The following is a 19419-nucleotide window of genomic DNA, read 5'->3' as shown; positions in this document are numbered from 1 at the left end:
AACACACAAATATTTGAAGGAAAAAAAACCCCACAAATATACTAGGTCAGACATGGTCTCTAGTTACAAGATTAAAATGTAGTGTGCAGTGCTATGACAAGTGTGTGCCAGAGCCTTGTCACATGAAATGGAAAAAAGCGTGTATTTCTTAAGAGATTTAAAAAAAAAGAAAAAATATAGCAACAATTATTAAGCATGGACACAAGTGTGATGAAAGAGGCAGGGCAAAATCCATGTAATACATATGTAAATACATGTCTATGTGCCAAAAGAAAGAATAAGCATTTCAGAATATATTATACAGAGATCAGTCTGTCAAGAACTAAAGGAGTTTCATCTTGCAAAAAGTGAAGAAAATGAAAAAGGGAATGACACATGTGGGCTAGACTTCAAGTCTAGATATAAGAACTGAAGTGAATTCATATAAGATGGAGTGGGTAGAAATAGCTGCCAAAAAAAATGAATCATATCCCATGCTATTTCATTTCCAGTTTTGGTGTTTTTATTTTAGAAAACACATTAAATCAAACAGGTTAGAGGTATTGCTTCCTTGTTCTGTGTATTTCTGTCCTCCATTTGTAAAAACAAAGTCAAATCTATCTTCGTCCATTCTGTGAATGAGGTAGCAAGCAAAAAGGATCTCTGGCTCCTTCAAAAGAACCTACGGGGAGAAAACACATACAGCTCACATTTTTTGTGGGAAACGAGTAAACTCATCATATCGCTTTTTATACCAAAGCGCGGGAGACGAGAATAACACATATTTTACACCTCTTTTTAAACTAAAACACTGAAAGTTTCATAGAAAAATATCAAATAGATCGAAAGATATGAATATTTTACGGAAAGTCTAATTTTGGCGAGAAAATGTCAAAAAAGCCCCACGTTACGACGCGATTTGGCGGGAAAATGCCCGCTTACAAAGTGTTAAATCACAGTTTAAACAGTCATTATAATTAGGATGAGGGAAAAAAAACAAAGATAGAAATTAACTAATGTGACAATGTAATATTACAAATTGTCTAGATTCTAACCAAAAAAAATCACAGCCAGTGTTTTTGTAATTATAACATTTTACCTTGGTGATCTCAGCTGAAAAAGGTATACTATGTATACTCTGATTCTGACTTGGAAGACATTTTATGTTCTTATCATTAAAAACTAAAAGCTTAAACCTATGGTTGGTTCATAAGAGCAAACTTATTTACCAAATTTACTTGACTCTTCTTTAGGAGAAACTATTCTAACTCCCTGGAATTTGTTCTCTTTAGTGGGTGAAGAATCAACAGTTCAATTTACAGGTCCATTATATTATCTACTTCATTAAGATGTTGCCAACACAACAGCCAACATTTTTTTCTTTTTTGTTTATCCCTGAGTTTCGTGACTTATTTCCATTAGACATCCAGTTAAGCATTTGTCTTGTGATTAATTTAAACTGTATTAAAGAGATAATTTATATTTTATAAAAATCAGCCCAAATTTAGACACAGGATTTCATATTAATTAAAAAATACAATCATATAAAGATCTGTCAATAATATTACTCCTAACAATCCCATAATAAGGACAGGCACTTGTGTTTTATTTTAGTCAGAAAAACTATACCAAGAGGAAATAAACTGAGGCAAGAACATCTCTTTTACATCACACAAAACATAAAATTATAGTACCAAAATGCCTGAACAAACAAAATTAAACCTAAATGCTCTTATTCTAGTGCTCTAGACTACATTTTCAATAAAGTATACAATGAGCAATACATTTTGGTTCAGATTAAGATTCAAGTTGGTCATTTTCTTTCAGATCTAAAGCTGTGACATCTCTATATACTAACCAAATTGTGTGATTAAGACAAAACTGTTTGAAAATATTTAGAAATTCTAACCATATTAACTGAGGCCATGTATGCTTATGTTTCGTACTAATATACATAATGTTACTCAGCATGAGAATAAACAATTTTTGAACAGATGACTTCTTTTTACATGGTTTTCAAAAAAAGAAAATTCACTATATATTTAGACAATATCAGTTATTCTAGTTTCATGTTACTATTCATCCTATTATTCCCAATACACAATCATCCCTTTAACTGTCCACTCACCCCATTGCTAGCCTAAAAATCTGCAAGGAAAAAATAAATCTCAGAATATGAATTTTACCTCGTTGTAGATTGATTCATTTTCCAGAATATGAAAATGAAAGGTCAGCAAGAGGAGAGACAGAGGATTAATGATGTTCTAGATCTATGGAATCCATTCCTCTTCCCCCTTGACCACAAATTGCAAAGAACCTGAAGGCCTCTTTGCATCTTAACAAGGGACACCTTTTCATTATCAAACCTTGTAAATGGTGTACTCACTAATTATACATGTGTGTTATGTGCCGTTGTATCAGCTCTGAGTGACTCCTGACGACCCTATGAATTAGTGATGTCCACAATGTCCTGTCCTCAACAGCCCTGTTCTGCTCCTGTGGACTCACACCTGTTTTTTGTTTGTTTGTTTTTTAAGATTTTATTGGGGAAGGGGAACAGTGTGCATTTCCAGGATTTTTTTTTTTCCAAGTCATGTTGTTGTCCTTTCAATCTTAGCTGTGGAGGGTGCCATTCAGCTTCAAATTGTTGTCCTTTCAGTCTTAGTTGTGGAGGGTGCAGCTCAGCTCCAGGTTCAGTTGCTGTTGCTAGTTGCAGGGGGCACAGCCCACCATCCCTTGGGGAGTCAAAACCGGCAAACTTGTAGTTGAGAGGACGTGCTCCAACCAACTGAGCCATCCAGGAGCTCAGCGGCAGCTCAGCTCAAGGTGTCGTGTTCAGTCTTAGTTGCAGGGGGCGCTGCCCACCAACTTTTGCAGGACTCGAGGAATTGAACTGGTAACCTTGTGGTTGAGAGCCCACTGGCCCATGTGGGAATCGAACCTGCAGCCTTCGGAGTTAGGAGCATGGAGCTCCAACCACCTGAGCCACCGGGCCAGCCCTATGGCTTCTTTTATGGAGTCAGTCCATCTCATATTTGTTCTTCTCCTTTCCTGCTGCCTTCTATTTTCCCAGCATTATGTCTTTTCCAAAGAACCCTGCTTTCTCATGATGTACCTGAAGTAGGACAGCTTCAGTTTTGTTATTTTTGCCTCCAGCGGTATTTCAGGCTTAATTTGCTCTAGGACCCACTTGTTTGTCTTTCTGGCAGTCCAGAGTATCCATAGAGCTCTCCTCCAACACCGTATTTCAAGTGAATCCATTTTTTTCCTATTGGCCTTCGTGATTGTTCAATTCATATCTGTACATAGTAACTAGGGATACAAAGGTGTTCACGATCTTAACATTGGTCTCTAATAACACATCTTTGCTCTTGGTGATCTTTCCTAATTCTTCCATGGTTGCCCTTCCAAATTTCAGCCTTCTCTTGATCTCTTGGCTTGGACTGAGCAAGGTAAGCAAAATCTTTAACAATTTCTAAAATGGCCACCCACAGCTTTCCTTAATATCCTTTATTTGAAGAGATTCCTTACCCTATATTAGATAACCACATGCACACAGTGACAACTTTCTTTGTGACACCATAGCTCTAATTGAAGGGCACTTCACTTGTTCAGTGACTACTGTAGATTTTGAAAGATGCCTGGCACAGAATGCAAAGAACATTGTATTGGCATTTAGAAGACGTGGGTCCTAGTCCTGGCTCTATAATCTGGGGCAACTTACTAACGTCTATGGACTTTTGTTTCCTTACCAGCAAATTCAAAACTATAGTATATGGGGGTGGATGGGTGACTCAGTTGGTCAGGGCGCGAGCTCTGGGCAACAGGGCTACAGGTTCGATTCCCACATGGGCCAGCGAGCTGCGCCCTCCGCAACTAGAATGAAGTCAATAAGCTGCCACTGAGGTCCCAGATGGCCCAGCTGGTTGGAGCGCGGGCTCTCGATCACAAGGTTGCAGGTTCAACTCCCCAAGGGATGGTGGGCTCCGCCCCCTGCAACTAAGATTGAACACAGCAGCTTGAGCTGAGCTGCCACTGAGCTCCCGGATGGCTCAGTTGGTTGGAGCGCGTCCTCTCAACTACAAGGTTGCCAGTTCAACTCCCACAAGGGATGATGGATTCGCCTCCCCCCCCAACTGGCAACGGCAACTGGATCTGGAGCTGAGCTGCGCTCTCCACAACTAAGATTGAAAGGACAACAACTTGACTTGAATAGAGCTGATGAGTCCTGGAAAAAACACACTACTGTTCCCCAATAAAAAGTCCTGGAAATACACTCTGTTCCCCCAATAAAATAAATAAATAAATAAAAAGACTATAGTATATGAGTATAAACTCTTAAGTTTTCCAGCGTGGACACTCTAAACTTCCATGGCAGGCCTTTGTAGGCCAGTAGCTTAATCTGTTACTATGGATATTAATAGGAGTCAGGATTCCTTTTCTTATTTAAGTAATAATTTCTCTTCTGGATATCCTGTTTTTACCATCTACAAGACCTGAAAAGAATTATTTGTTTGCTACTTTAAGAAAGCTAATAGGTGGCTCAGATGGTTGGAGTGCTGTGCTCCTAACACCAGATCGCTGATTCGATTCCGACATGGGCCACTGAGCTGCGCCCTCTACAGCTAAGACTGTGAACAACAGCTCTCCCTGGAGCTAGGCTGCTGTGAGCAGAGGGAGATTGGTGTGGATGGCCGTGGATTGGCTTGTGCTGCCATGAGCGGCCGGTGGCCAGAATGGCCAGCAGCCAGCATGAGTAGGGATCGGGTGGGGGGGGAAGAAAGCTCATAGAAATAATTCTAAAATATTCACAGACACATCCTAGAAAAAAAGATTTAGATCAGTTACTTTTAATTTTCATATGAAAATTAAAAATTGCTTTTTCTCTCCACTTATAAAATAAATAAGTCATGGGGATATAATGTACAGCACGGTGACTATAGTTAATAATACTATGTAACATTTGAAAATTGTAAAGAGTATTTCTTAAAAGTCCTCATCACAAGAAAAAAATTATGTATGGTGACGGATGTTAACTACACTTACTGTGGTGAACATTTTGCAATGTATACAATTATTGACTAATTACGTTGTACACCTGAATCTAGTATGTTATATGTCAATTATACCTCAATTTAAAAAAAAAATCAATAAAAAAATCAGAATCAATTTGAAACTAAGGTTAAGAACCTTATGCCTTTTCTTTTTAAGTGATCTTAAACAGTCTGGTTGCCAGAAACAACAAAGATACTATAGTTAAAATAAACAAGTAGTTGAGTGAGTAAACAGGTCTGCATCTTATAAATTTAAGAATTGAAATTTAATCCTTTAATTCTAGGGACTTCAAATTGTCATTTAGTTTCTTCTACTCAGCCTCATCAAATTCTAAAATGTAAAGATTCACATGTCTGAGGGCAGCTGTCAATGCAAAGGAAATAAAGGTGTTTACCCAGGCAGCTAAAGAGAATACAAATGAAAAGGGGGAGGCACACACAAAGAAAAACAAGCAGGCAGAGATGAAAAATGGCAACACTGGAAAAGTAAAATTCAGAGGGACTGAATGAAAGAGAGAAGCATATAGACAGACTGAGGTGAGAGAGATAAAAAGACACAGAGGCAGAAGCACAACCAAAGAGGAAAAGAGGAAGAGCAAAAACCGTAAGAAAGCTGAACATACAGAGTAGAAGTGATGGGCAGACACAGTGACAAGGAAATGGGACCAGACAGAAAAAAAGATAGTCAATTGAAGAAAAGATCACTTTTACCCCATAAGTTTTTCAAATTACATACTTTTGTTGTTATTCCCTCAGTGTTCCCACTAAGGGGACAGACTTATATTTGTACAAAATGGTTAATAATGCATATTTCATTTACCTTGCAAAGTTCTAAAAAAATTAGATTTACTGTGAGATAGCTTCATTTTTGCCAACATTAAGGTTCACATATTGGATGTGTTAATGACTCAGTGGGGGGAATCCTATCACAATCTTTATATCAAATCATCACGTTGTACTCTTTAAATATCTTACAATTTTATCTGTCAATTATATGTCAATAAATCTGAAAAAAAGGTTCACATATATCAATTTACTGGATAGAAATCCCTAATTTTACACATCACTTTTTTTTTCAAAGTAAATAAAAACTGATAGCACACTACTTAGAAGAAATTCATCCTAAAACAAGGACCTAGTAACTAACATGTATGATTACATGTCAGTGACTTATATAACACCAGTGTCAGATTGAAAACACATTCTTAGTTGAAAATAACTTACCATTTAGAGTCAAATCTAGGAATCTTAGTCCCGTTTCAACTTTTTGCCTCCTTTACTTCACTTGGTAGGTCATGCTCTATCTCTTCTCTGCGGAATTTGTCAGTCGCCATCAATCTGAAGAATTCCTTCTTCTGCGGCCACCTACCATTTTTTTCTCTGCTGCAGCAGAAGGGTATACAGAAAAAGTTCTTGCTTACTATTCAGATTAAAAAGAAAAATTCCTTTAACATTTCATATTTTCACATGTGCACAAACTTCCTCATTGTTTCCCCAAGAAAGACCTCCCCACCAAGTCAAGACAAACAAAAATCCCCATCACTGAAAATCAAACAATGTATGATCAATGTTCATGCTAAGCTGGGAAAATTGAAAAAAAAAAAAAAAAAGGTGGAAAGATTTAGACACTCAACAGTTGCCATCTCAAGGAGCCATTTTTTTTGTTATACTTTCCTTCTTCACCTATCCCTATAATCTTATGAATTAATGCATAACTTAAAATTTTAACTAGGTAGTCTACAACTCCTGCAAACTTTAAGTTCAGAGACTACCAAAAGAATTGTGGAAGGTGCAGCAATAAAGGAGTGTTTAAAAGTTAATTCTAGAAACTAAGGGTGTTAGGTGCTTTACCTGCTTGAGTTTTCAATGTTCTGGACTGCTTATTGCCCAATGGCTCTGAATACATTAAAACACGAACACATACGCCACCTACATTTAAAATAGGGTAGTATTTGTATGCCCATATAAGCATTGGGTATATTTTTTTGCAAGAGTAATAAATTCATTAAGTCCTTTTAAAAGGACTGACCACAAATGCACATTTCCTCAAACTGTATACATACATAAAAGGAATAGGGCAAAAAAGGGTGACAGAATGACAAATGTAATAGCAGTTGCAGAACTGGAAATTAATACCATATAAATGTTTTCTGTTTGTTAAAATCCTGAGATTCATTTCTATTCCCATTCTCTTTGTCATTGGGGTCTAGGATTCAAAATTTATTCTGTATTAGCTACTCAAAAATAGTATCCAATAATGAACTAGTAATAATACTAATGGCTTGTTTTTCTTCCACCCCCCCACTACCTTTACCCCAAAAGAAAAATATGTAGTTTTGCCAACTTAAAAATAAAACAAACTGACATAAGCACCAAAGGCTAGTCAACAGTGGCACTGCGGTGACATTGTTTCTACTTTCTGACTCCTTCCCCCATCTCAAACCCCACCCTTTGACCTCTGTATATGGGATGAGCCTGAGCAGGAGAGTTGGTGATGGCAGGACTGCGCCGTTCCCACGGATGCTCCTAGAGGCCTGCTGTGCTTCTGGGAACTGGGGCACAGGAATGTCTGTCTGACTGAAACCTAAAACAACAACAATTCACCCCACCCCTCATGTTCCCAAACCCCACAATAGCAGCCAGGTATATACACTATATAAGGCCTATCTAACAAACTGAATATGGTAAAATCTGAAAGCAAGATCATTCTTATCAAGTCAATGCTCTTCATGGGGCAGCAGAACGGAGGCTGTTAAATTCTCCATGTCCCATGCAATCACAGTCCACACATTCTAATGCCAGCCATTCTTATCGACAAGAGAACAAGGTTCTCCTGTACAAGCCTTTTTCAGTGTACATCATAAATTCCTGCAAGAGTGTAGTTGGGGTTCCTTTGTTAGTAAATTTCAATTCGACAGATGAATATTTTTGTCTTAAAATGGTTAGGGAAGTGTCTGTCCCTATCTTATATGAGTAAACTAAAGCACAAAACAGGTTACAATTTATCTCATGCCTTCAACTGTAGAAATAACATTACAAGCCAGGATTTCCTACTCACTAATGGTTTACTGGACTTACAGCCTCTTTGGATAGGACATCTTAAAGCCACAGGATAAAATTATGCAGAAGTATATCTTGAAAAGGTCCTGACTACTATTACTAAAATTCTACCTATTAGAAAGAGGATTGTCTCCCAAAATGATAATTCATATCAGAGCAAAAACTTTAGAAAGAACAGGAAAAAGGAGGAAAGGGTAATTGGGCTGGAGTATACAGAGGAGGGGGTAGTATATTAACAAACGGGAAGGCTATTAAAATGGAAAAGTTGTATTCCTATTCCTGCCACTAATTTTGTTTTATGGCCTTCGTTAATCTGCTTAACAATCTTGTGCTTCAGAAATGCCCTCTGATCTGTTCAAACCTGTAGTTTAATGTTTAAGCCATTATTTTATGATAATCAAAAACTACTCATATCTATCTGTTAGAACTGGTGTCTCAGAAATGCTAAAATGATTAGTTCTGAAATCACGCTGCTCCTACAATAACCGAAATGCTTTCTGCCATCTTTGTCTCATCATTCCCTTTCACTTGTATAATGATGTCACAGAAAGAAAAGTACTAAGGTCAACTAAATGCTACGGTGAGTTATTACCATACACGTAACCTAGAACCTAATTTTACCTTTTCAAAACTCTAGTTTTCCATACCTGTCAACTCCTAATTGATGTCTTTATACTGTGAGCTCACTGTGTATTCGGAACACCAACCTCTGAAAAAGCTTAAGCCAGAGTAGCACAATGGAAGAAACAAACAAACCCAAAACAAAAACAAAGCCAAAAAAGTCACACTCTGAATACTTAATTATAGACATATATGCAAGGAATGGAGTAATCTATATGGTTAAAGCACATCCCCAAAGAAAGTCCTGAGTTCATCCCAACCAATTCAAACTTTACCCCCCAAAAATTCTTTCTTAATCAAATTATTTGTTATAGTTATGCATTATTTTTTAAAACGAGACTTATTACAAATCCGTGGTTGCCTTTAAAGTACATAAATTCTTTTTTAAAGGAAAGTAAAGTTAGCCTTGTGATGGAAAGAAAAGGAGAAAGAGTCAAATTACCTGCAAGCAGCTGGGCTGTGCCTGAATCCAAACCGCTGCATTTACCATTCATTATACAGCTGCATTATTGGGGGAAGGGGAGTTTAGAAGGGCACTGACCCCGAAAGTTCTCAATACTTCTCACTCATCATCAGGAAGGGGGAAGAAGGAAAGTTTTTTCTCTGGGTATTTTTTGTTTGTTTGTTTTTGTTTTTTTGGCTCCTGAAAAGGCTGGCAAAGAACAGTAACAGTGCAAGCAGTTAGAATATTTCTTTAAAAACAGTTTAAAAAATGCAAAACATTAAGGAATGTAAACACCAAAACTTTCGTTAATATAGAAAGAATTTTCACTAGAGTTAGGCAGCCACCCCAAAACATCATGGCAAAAGGGCATTGGTATAAAAGAAATAAAATACCACACAAAAATTCAAAGCAAAACTAAAAACTTCAAATTAAACCTGGAAGACTAGAAGATTCCGACAGCAGATTTCTGTCCACTACTGAAATATTCCAAAATCCAAGCTTCAAAGGCGCCTAAATGTATCTTAAACGAAACTTTGTTTTGTTTTGTTTTTAAAAAAAAAAAAAAAAGAAAAGAAAGCAATAAACCTGGTTATAAATCCTGCAATATATTACATTTTTAAATATCCTAGTACAACAAAAACAAATTTTAAATGAAATTAAACAAACAAACAAACAAATAAAAACAGTAGCAGCAGAGGTTACCTGTCTGAGCACCTACATTTTCTTAGGAGGGGATCGAGTCTCACCAGCCACATAGCCCATTAACCTTCTCAAAAAGAGTGAGCCAGGAGAAAATAACACAAGATTTGATTTCACAATGTCTCTAGGCTCCCCAGACCCCAAACTGGGGATTCACTGAACGAAGAGAATTTGTTTTTCCATTGTTTTCTTCTTGAGAAAAAGAAGAGATGATTTTGAAAGTCAATTACTTCTTTCAATGCCTTCGATAACTTCTCAAAAGTCTGATAAAGTGCTGATGAAAGCAAGTCTCTTGATGGATTTTTACAATGTTCCAGGGTTATTTTCTTATTGATAACATATACAGAAAGATTTTAAAGTTCAGTGCAGTAAAAGCCAGCAGAAATGACCAATCAATTATAAGCACCAAAAAAGGAAAAAAGAACTATTAAAAGTTTTAAATGGAATAGTTCATATTTATATGTATGTGTGTGTGTGTGTGTGTGTGTGTGTGTGTGTGTGTGTGTGTATACAGTCGAGTTTTCATCATGGGTGACAAAAAACAGTATCAGAAAGAATTACTTTTAAAATACAATTCAGAATTAATTACAATTTTAACAATGCACAATTTTACAGTAATTCAGATTTTGGCATAATGATTATACATATTTGATAAATACATTTTTACCTCTCATAATAGCAATAAAGATTAAACAAAAGTTATTGAACAATATAAAAATATATTTAAATTTCACTTAATTATCTGGGCTGTTTTATGCAGGTTCTTCCAGAATGATTTGTTCATTTTCTTTACCTTAATTTTTGAAGGATTTCAAGAAGATATTCATGTTTTTAAAGTCTAAAATGACCATTCCTTCCCTTTTCATTCTAACATGTGAGTATACAATCCAGAAATAGGTTGGTAAAGCTAAGTTTTAATATAGTGTGAGTGCATAAAAGATGGATAGTGAATAAAATTAATATATCTGATATTCCTTATAATATAGTTGGTTAATTTGGTAAAATTTTTTAAGAGGCTATCTATATTTTTCCTGGTGCCTTATCCCACCCAACACAAACCTTGAGTACTTCATCAGAGAGAGTGTTCTATTTGTGTTTTAAAATTCATTAATCTATATACATGTGATATGTAACTATTCAAAGTGTATGTAACATAATTTAGGTGGCAACCAGATCGTCTCTACACAAATATATGAATAATGATTTAACTAAGTAGTTCTTTCTCCCTTATTTCTTTCTCTTGCCCAAATAGTGTACATCCTCCAAAGTATGGTCTTTCTGTGAAAGAAGTACCAAGTATTTAATGAGTCAGAGGTACTTATGTAAGTCCCATAATAAACCTGTTCAAGTCAAATTCTTTTAGATGAGATTAGAGTATCATAAAATAAACTAGAAACTCCTCTTATGTATCCTTTTATGAGGTGAAATGAAACACCGTACAGATTAGAGGTACTATTCTATTTGTCAACAATCAACCTTTCACTCAATTTTAATATTATTTCATTCTATGGAAAAAAACACATTTTATTACATTCCTTTTTAAAACGGGAGAAAAACTGTACAAGCATGATCAAACCTGTGTTAGAGCTGGTTAATACTGATCTTTTATTATTGCCTTGAAGTCTCTCTAGTAGTGTCCAAGAAATAAAGTTTAAAGTCCATCTGAAGGAAAAACGCACTGGAGAGACAAGAAAGGACTTGGGTATAAGCTTCAGAGGATTGTAGGGAGATGGAACTTGCTGTTTAAAAAAAGTACGTTGAGCTCTGGAGCATCTCCATTTCTTAACACACCTTCTAAACCATCACTGGCATAGTTTTACCCATGTTTTAAAGGCTCATATTATGTGCAGTTTTGGGGCTTTTATAAATTCAGAAAGTAAAGGAATATAAAGAGTAGAAAGTACTGAACACTTCAGAGTAGGGCTATATAAGAGACTTAATACTGCTAAGTCCCCAAATAAAAACGTCCAGCCCACCCCATTTCAAAACCTATGTGTAATAGGAGAAAACGAACAGCCAGAAGCATTGAAGAAAAGCATGTAGCCTTGAATACATCATACACTGAACAGTCTAAAACCAAAGAAAAAAACCAAACAACATATACACAAAAAGGCTTAAGAAGCATCTATTCTCCTTATGTCTGCAGGTGAGTATCTCTACCCCAGTGGAGTATAGTTATGAAAACAACTCATCTGTTTTTTAAAGTAAAAAAATGTGTTGCCCACCATGCTCCATTTTCTAGAATCTATCCTTTTTGAATGGTTGGTGTAAACAAAAAGCAAAACACAGACACATGCATGCGTGCACACAGACACATATATACTCCTTCCTAAAATGTGAAAAATGCAAATATATAATGCTGGGATTAAAAATCACTTCAGCTTTATACGTAAGAACTTACAGGCCCTTGATTTGTATCCCCTCAAAATATTTTTCCTTGTCCTTATTCTTTAAATGCCCAACCACCAAAAGAAAAAAGGAAAAAATAAAAAGCTTTATATGCACACGTTTCAAGTCAGTGTCTTGTTAACAAAAAAAAGGTAGCATTTTCTTCACTTTGGCCATTGTTAAAGATGCAGGCATAGATCAGGGAATGTTAACTAGCATGTTTGAAAAAAAAATGCAACATTAACAGAGCATATATCTTTCAAAAAAGACTAAAACACTAACAAATACAGGTCAATGCACATATTTTAAACGAGTGTAATTTTATCTACATTGGAGTAAATGTTATTTTGTGTACCAGATATTGCAATACTGTTCATTTCCCTTTTATCATGCAAACATGCCAATTTTGTCATTAAAGAAACTTTTATTGGGTCATATTCATGTTGCCCCCCCCACCAAAATTAAGGGATAAAACTAAAAACAAAAATAATAAACCCCAATAGGAGCCCCTCAAGACTTTATGAACATAAAGCTGCTAGTTAATACGGTAAAGAGAATTTTCAGATTTGTATAAAAAAATTCATGTAATTTAGGTAGATGTTTTCCTCACCCATTACAAATCTTTGCAACACAATGTGAAGTTACACTACTCTGAAATTTGTATCAACTGTGTAAAAACAAAAGGGACCATGAAAAAAATTTATGTTTCTCATGGCCTGAGAGCATACAACATTTTGAGTAATTTAAAAGGGTAACTATAAGAGCCTCACATTTTTCTGTCTCTCACCTCTTCTGCCTCTCTAGCTGTAGAATTTGTAAAAGAAAGTCAGTAACATCTTAATAGCAGAGGTCTTGTCTAGCTCCCTCTTCTCTCCTAACTAATCCTACTCAATTTTCTCTCATCTTCCTGAGCATCTTCCATGAACAGCATTGCAAATTGGTTTAAAAAAAGAAAAAGAAAAAAAAAAAAAAAGAAGAAAGTTTTACAAGGGTTTTGTTGGTTAATTATTTACCAGTGGAGTCACTCCACCAGGAGTTCGATTTCATTGGCTAGCAGCTGGTTCATGTTGAATAGGCCCCCTGGGAGCTTGGTGAGCAGTTCTCGCTCGGTGCTTTCAGGGTCGCTGTCAACAGAGCTGGAACTTGCGCTCATGTTGTCGACAGCAGTGCTGGCTGGGGGACCCAGCTCCGGCTCACTAGTCTCACTGGCCGTGGACACCACGGAGAGCAGGGACATACGCCGGGTGAGCCGGCCAGAGGGCAGAAGGGAGGCGGCATAGTCCGCTATGATACCAGCTACATCTAGATTACAAGCCTTATCAAAGGCGATGAAACCTACATTTGCATTGGCCTCGCAGACACAGAAGGAGCCGTCATCTTTCATCAACAGGTCAATGCCACACACATCCATCCCCAGGATATTAGACACCTGGATGGCTAGCTGCTTCCCTTGTTCACTCAATGAGCACATCATCCCCACACCACCTGGCAAAGGGGAAACAAAATAAGTTACCAAAATGATAAATATCTGCAGTAAAACTAAAACTGGCCCTAAGGATAACCCTTTATCGTAAATTAGTGAAAACAAAGTGTAAAATCAGGACTTTGAAGTCTAAGTTTCCTTCACTGGGGAATCCCCTTCCAACTCATTCTCTCAAAGAATTCATGACTCAGTACTTTTTCAATGTGCTATTTATTCTGAAGAAGACATTAAACTTGCACTGAAGCCTATCTTACTTCAATAATATAGACCAAGTACAAGGAATTTTTGCATAAATACAATTACGACAAAAATTAAGAGATGAATAATATAGATATAAAGGACAGGCTGGAATCTGGGAACCTGAACAAAGGGACCTGAACGTAGCCCTGTTCCTCTACACTTCCTCTACAGTTCTCACTCCCATCTACCTGCCATTCCTCAGCCAAAAGGATTCTGGGGCTTAAGGTAGCTGACTGAATGTAAGTGAAGCTTTGGGGTTTGCTGGTGTCTGAGAGAAAGGAATTAGAACTAGATTTTCTCGTTTGGAGACTAGTTTCAGGAAGCTCTGAGATAAGGACTAGAAAGCAAAGAAGTTGGAGAAGAGCTTGACTCAAAAAGCTTTATGTATCCACAGGAGGAAAACTGACATCAGCGTTATAAGAATATGCCTAATGTCTCTGACCTCAAAGAGACCAAAATATAACTACAAAGGTAAGCTAAGTCCTCCCTACCACTGAGGCTGGAAGAGTAGGGAGGGAGTCCAAGAAACAGGAAGGCTTCTTTGAAGTATGACTGGCACACTAGCCTATGAATTAAATGACTCTGCTTCTCAGCATCTCTAGGACTGAGGCCATCTGGAATACTCCAAAAAACCAGAGCAGAGCCATGATGTGATAACTACAAAAAAATAACAAGCCATCTATGACTTGAATAAAAGAAGTACGAGCACTTTAAGGAGATTCAAGTTCAACACAAAAAGACTTTCTGAAGCTAAAACAAAAACATGATTACCCAACTAAAAACTTAGAAGAACTAAAGGAAAGTATAGTCACTTTTGTGAGCCATAACTTGGAAACTCAAGTGTTAAGAAATACTTCAAAGCACATACAAAAAGCCTGAGGTGAAATCACAAAAGAAAGATAAGAAATATGGAAGACTGAGCTAGATAACATTACTAAGAAAGTGAAATAAACAGAGAAGAAACAATCCAGACTAAGCTCTGAGGCACTTCAACAATAAGAGATCTCAGAAAATACACATTTAAATCAATCAAAGTCAGCAATCTTGCTTGGACCAATGGGTAAAATGAGCTAGGGCACATCCATCTTAAATGAACTCCAATTATACACAAAATAAGCATATCAACAAAGAAGGAATCTTTAATTCTGGTCAGATATTTCATATATGTCTGAATTGAGTTACAAATTGAGCCTGGGTGAAAATATTAATTCATGATTCAGAGAAATTCAATTTCATTACTAGAAAAATAACTCAAAAATATATTACATTCATGGTAAGTCATTAATCATATTTACATAGGAAAGATAATGTGTTTTTCAACTAAGTAAAAAGCTCTGTAGTTATACACAAATACTAATTAGACAAGCTGTAACATTCCTTTATATACCAGAAAGACACCTGCATCATTTTTACCTAGTGAGCAGTTGCTTTGCATCCTCCCATCTGTTGAACAACGTAACATGGTGCCAACCACACGGCCTCCCACGACAATGACACGTACATCCCGTCCATGAGACTCTTTAACATACTTCTGGAACAGGTATGGAGCTTCATGGCGAATAAGATGGCTTAGATCAGCCAAATGGTGCTTGTCTCGAGCCAAGAAAACTGCTTTGCCTGTGATTGAAAAAGAATAAAAAATATATGCAAGCCATCAAACTGTGGGTAGGTTGTTATCTATTACCTCCATCTTTTTGTCCCAATCTGCTCTTTCAGAACCAATTACTTTTTAACCAAAGTAATATAGTTATGATAATTAGTGATAATGCAAAAATGTATATAACGAAGTTAATAATCTCCTTTTATGAGTCCCTCTATGCCCAAACTCTTACAGTAACCTAGAATTTATTTCAGTATGTTGTGAGTAGGTATCTAAAATTTGTATTCCTCCAGGTTAGACAATGCCAGCCTCACTTATTAGCAAAATATTTCCCTTTAAGTTAAAACATGTCATATATTATTGTACAATATATTAATATACTATACTTGTGTATAGTAAAATAGCAGTATGTCACTACACATCTAGTTTTATTTCTGAATTCTCTAGTCTGTTCCATTGGTCTACTTGTAAATTTTAATGCCAACAGAAGTGGCTGTTTTTAAAATAGTTATGTTTTAACATTCTTCCCATTAAGAGGAAGGGGAATCTATGTTGCATCCCTTTAAATCTAGGAAGGCTTGTGATTGCTTCAAAACCAACAGAATACAGCAGAAGCAATTCTATATGACTTCTGAGGCTAAGTCATAAAAGCTCATGTCACTTCTTTGGTCATTGGAGTATTCCCTCTAGGAGCCGAGACTTCTTGGCCGCCATACTGGAGAAGCCAAACATAAACAGTGCAGTCAACAGTCCCAGCTGAACCCTGATCCAGCTATCCCTGTCAAGGCACTAAATCTTATGAAGCACTTGGGTTTATGAATCATTTTATGCCTTAAGAAATCCTTCCTTAATCTGAAGTCATTAAGATATTTTCATACACTGTCTTCTAAAGCTTTGTATTTCTGCCTTATACATTTAAGTCTTCAAACTATATAAACTGGGAGGGTGAATGTTGGAGTTTGTGATGTGGGGCCTTGCACTGTTGAAGAGAAAGGTAAAGGTATTAACTTGAGACTCCATCTAAATTAAGTGTGCATCTTAAAATTTCTAAGATAACCACTAAATGAACAGAAATAGCCAAACTGAAACTGTAAGTCTGAGGTACCATACAGCTAACAATTACCCTCTAATTATTCTTTAGAATCCCTGCTTCAAAAGCTATACATTTCAATTGATAAGACTACTGTCTAATCAATAACCATGAACAAATATAAAATAATTGCTCTGATCTAAGGAAAAAAATCTCTACTGTATAATCACCCTTACTGATTCTCCAGAATAAATTTCAAAATTAGGTACCAAAGCAACGACTAATACATACCTCTATGACCCCGTGTATTCTTCACTACCATTGGAAACTCCAGTACTTCTGCTTCATCAATCATTTTAGAAAAATTCTCATGGCCACCTGGTTGGAGACAAAAAAAGAAATTTAAAAACAGTAGTAGAGGTGTTTTGTGATGAATTTTATCTACACTAAGGTCAGCAACACAAGGGAGGTAGAAGGTAAGGACCTGATGACTAAATTTTGTTTTTCTTGGAGAAGGTAATAAATCAAAGTCAAAAGCACAGTTAAACATCAGTTTAAAGCAACCACATCTTTTAAAATAGATAAAACCTACCTTAAATTATAAACATTCTAATATCCAACCTAAAGAAATTAAGTATCCTTCAGCTAAAACTATTTTTCCTAATTCTATACCATTTTTCATATTTTTATCCTTTATATTTCCACCATACAAATAATAGAAGCCCCACGGTCTACTTTAGTATATTCAATTCCCTGTTTGGATTAAGAAACAGAAGGATGAGTCAGTTCAGAAGACTCATCTAAGATCGAAGATGTTGCATGTGCACGTACGTGCATGTGTACACACGTTTACATACACATACACACACACACACCTCTCTCAAACATACAAATTAAATTTTCTTATCTCCATTATTATTCAGAGTTGTTTCTACACTGAGCTATTCAGTACCTGTGTGATAACCCTTGCTTCTTACTGTTTTTATTGCCCAAGAACAAATGACACAAGTAGCAAAATTGGATTATAATTGTAAAAAAAAATACCATGGTGATACAGAAAAATTAAACCAGGAAACAGTTCATTAAACAACTGCAATGCCATAAATTTGCAGCTTAGAGAAATTAAGATAATTCAGTCCCCAAATTTTAAACCTTCAATATTAGAGCACAGGTAATATTTAATTTGGTTAAGCCTTTTCTCCTTTCCATTCTCTTAACATGAGAATAATAGACCCATGACACAAGCTATAACATCCCAGAAGTATCAGAAAGATAAAATTCTCAAACTATTCATATTGTCTCTTGTGCAAGTGCTAAAAACAGCCAGTTGTATCACATATGGCATACAGACTCGGAGAGTTCCCTTTTTAAGAATATTAAAAATAAGAAGAGGACAGGGACATTTATTTGTAGAAATATCTATAAAAAAAAACTGTACTAATTTATAGTAAATCTTATCCTTTCCAAACTAGAAGAACTGGAAAGGTAGAAAATATTAACATAATATTGTTTACAGCAGTGCTACTAAAAGTGTGGTCCAGTAACCTGTGCCCGTTTCTGACTTCTTTGCTATTGATGTGTGACCAGATAAATATAAAAAGAGTAAGCGCTAGAAGTTTTTATAGCAATATGGTATTGCTGTGATATTTTTATTGTACTTTAAAGGAGTACTGGTACAAATCAGAATGCATACCCAAAATAGTATTGTCTTAAGAAAATATATATGAAGAATTATCATGAAAATGGTAATAAAGATAAACAGATATTAGAGACATCATCAAATTCTATTATCTTTTAGGGGCTGCCAAACTAAGGCCTGTGGGACAGATTTGGCCCACTGCCTTTTTTGTAATAAAGTTTTATTGGAATACAGCCACATTCATTTGCTTAAGCATTTTCTTTAGCAGCTTTCACACTAGAACAGCATTACTGAAGGTCTCACAAGAGAGAATTTATAGCCTGGAAAGCTCAAAATATTTACTATTTGGCTCTTTACAGGAAAAGTTTGCTAAGTCTGTTCTACTCATATCATGAAACTAAATGTTAGAACATGATTCATAATTCTACTGCCAGTTTGTTAAAACTGAAAATCACTTCTGTAAGAAGTTCTTTCATGTTCACAAATTTCCTTATATCACATAACCCTATTAGTTTAATATGCTTTCAAAACAATCAGTTCTCTAAAACTTAGGTTATAACTTATTAGTGAATTCACCATAAGAGAAAGTATCTGGCAGAGGAACACCATGCCCAGCCAACTCTTGAAATGTCCAGAACTTATTAACACAGTTCAGGATTGCTTGAGGTCGATTCATCAAACGGCATCCCATCTTCTCTAGATGGCGCAAAACAGTGATGTCACTATCGCTCTGCACCCAAGGGGTTGGTACTCTCACTACGACCACCTGGGGGTAGGCAGTAATTAGTTCTCCATTGATCCGCAGACCTGAGATATATAGGAATGAAGCCAAAACCATTAAAATGAAACATGCAATAAAATAGAGGAAGAGAAGCATATCAAAGTTTGACTCACAAAAGTAAATGTACTATTTTGTTGACATTTCATTGGGACAAAGAGACATCCCTCCTTAAATTATATTTCTTTGTAAGAAAAAAGAAAATTTAATGAGATAAACTTCTGTACTGGTTAAATAAATTATGGTACATGTCAATACAATTAAATACTGCATAGCTATTAAAAAGACTGTCATAAATCTCTATGTTCAGAGATGGAAAAAATGTCCAGATGTTGAATTTTTTAAAAAAGCAAATCTGAGAATAAGTTTTATCTGTGTTTACATATGCATAGAAAATGTATGC

The 19419-nt window shown here is 36.0% G+C and overlaps 1 protein-coding gene across 9 annotated transcripts in view; it reads right to left on the bottom strand.

Annotated features, from left to right (window-relative positions):
- Positions 1 to 479: 479 nt before the first annotated feature.
- The window catches only part of RIMKLB (ribosomal modification protein rimK like family member B), a 43451-nt gene continuing 24511 nt past the window's right edge, over positions 480 to 19419 (bottom strand). For 4 of the 9 annotated variants that reach the window (XM_088797799.1, XM_088797803.1, XM_088797804.1 and 1 more), the window contains 5 exons: positions 18815 to 19045; positions 16891 to 16977; positions 15383 to 15586; positions 6258 to 13731; positions 480 to 661 (listed from right to left, as the gene is read on the bottom strand). In XM_088797799.1, coding sequence (XP_088653925.1) covers positions 13268 to 13731; positions 15383 to 15586; positions 16891 to 16977; positions 18815 to 19045 — 986 coding nt within the window. In that variant the 3' untranslated portion in view covers positions 480 to 661; positions 6258 to 13267. The remainder of the gene's footprint in view (positions 662 to 6257; positions 13732 to 15382; positions 15587 to 16890; positions 16978 to 18814; positions 19046 to 19419) is intronic. The other 5 variants (XM_074326069.2, XM_088797807.1, XM_074326070.2 and 2 more) reach the window with 5 other exon arrangements.

This window comes from Rhinolophus sinicus, chromosome 1 (assembly GCF_057876585.1).
Source record: "Rhinolophus sinicus isolate RSI-liver-muscle chromosome 1, RSI-T2T, whole genome shotgun sequence".
Classification (NCBI taxonomy): Eukaryota; Metazoa; Chordata; class Mammalia; order Chiroptera; family Rhinolophidae; genus Rhinolophus; species Rhinolophus sinicus.
The sequence above is the reverse complement of the archived record's forward strand: the minus strand, read 5'-3'. Positions and strand labels throughout refer to the sequence as shown.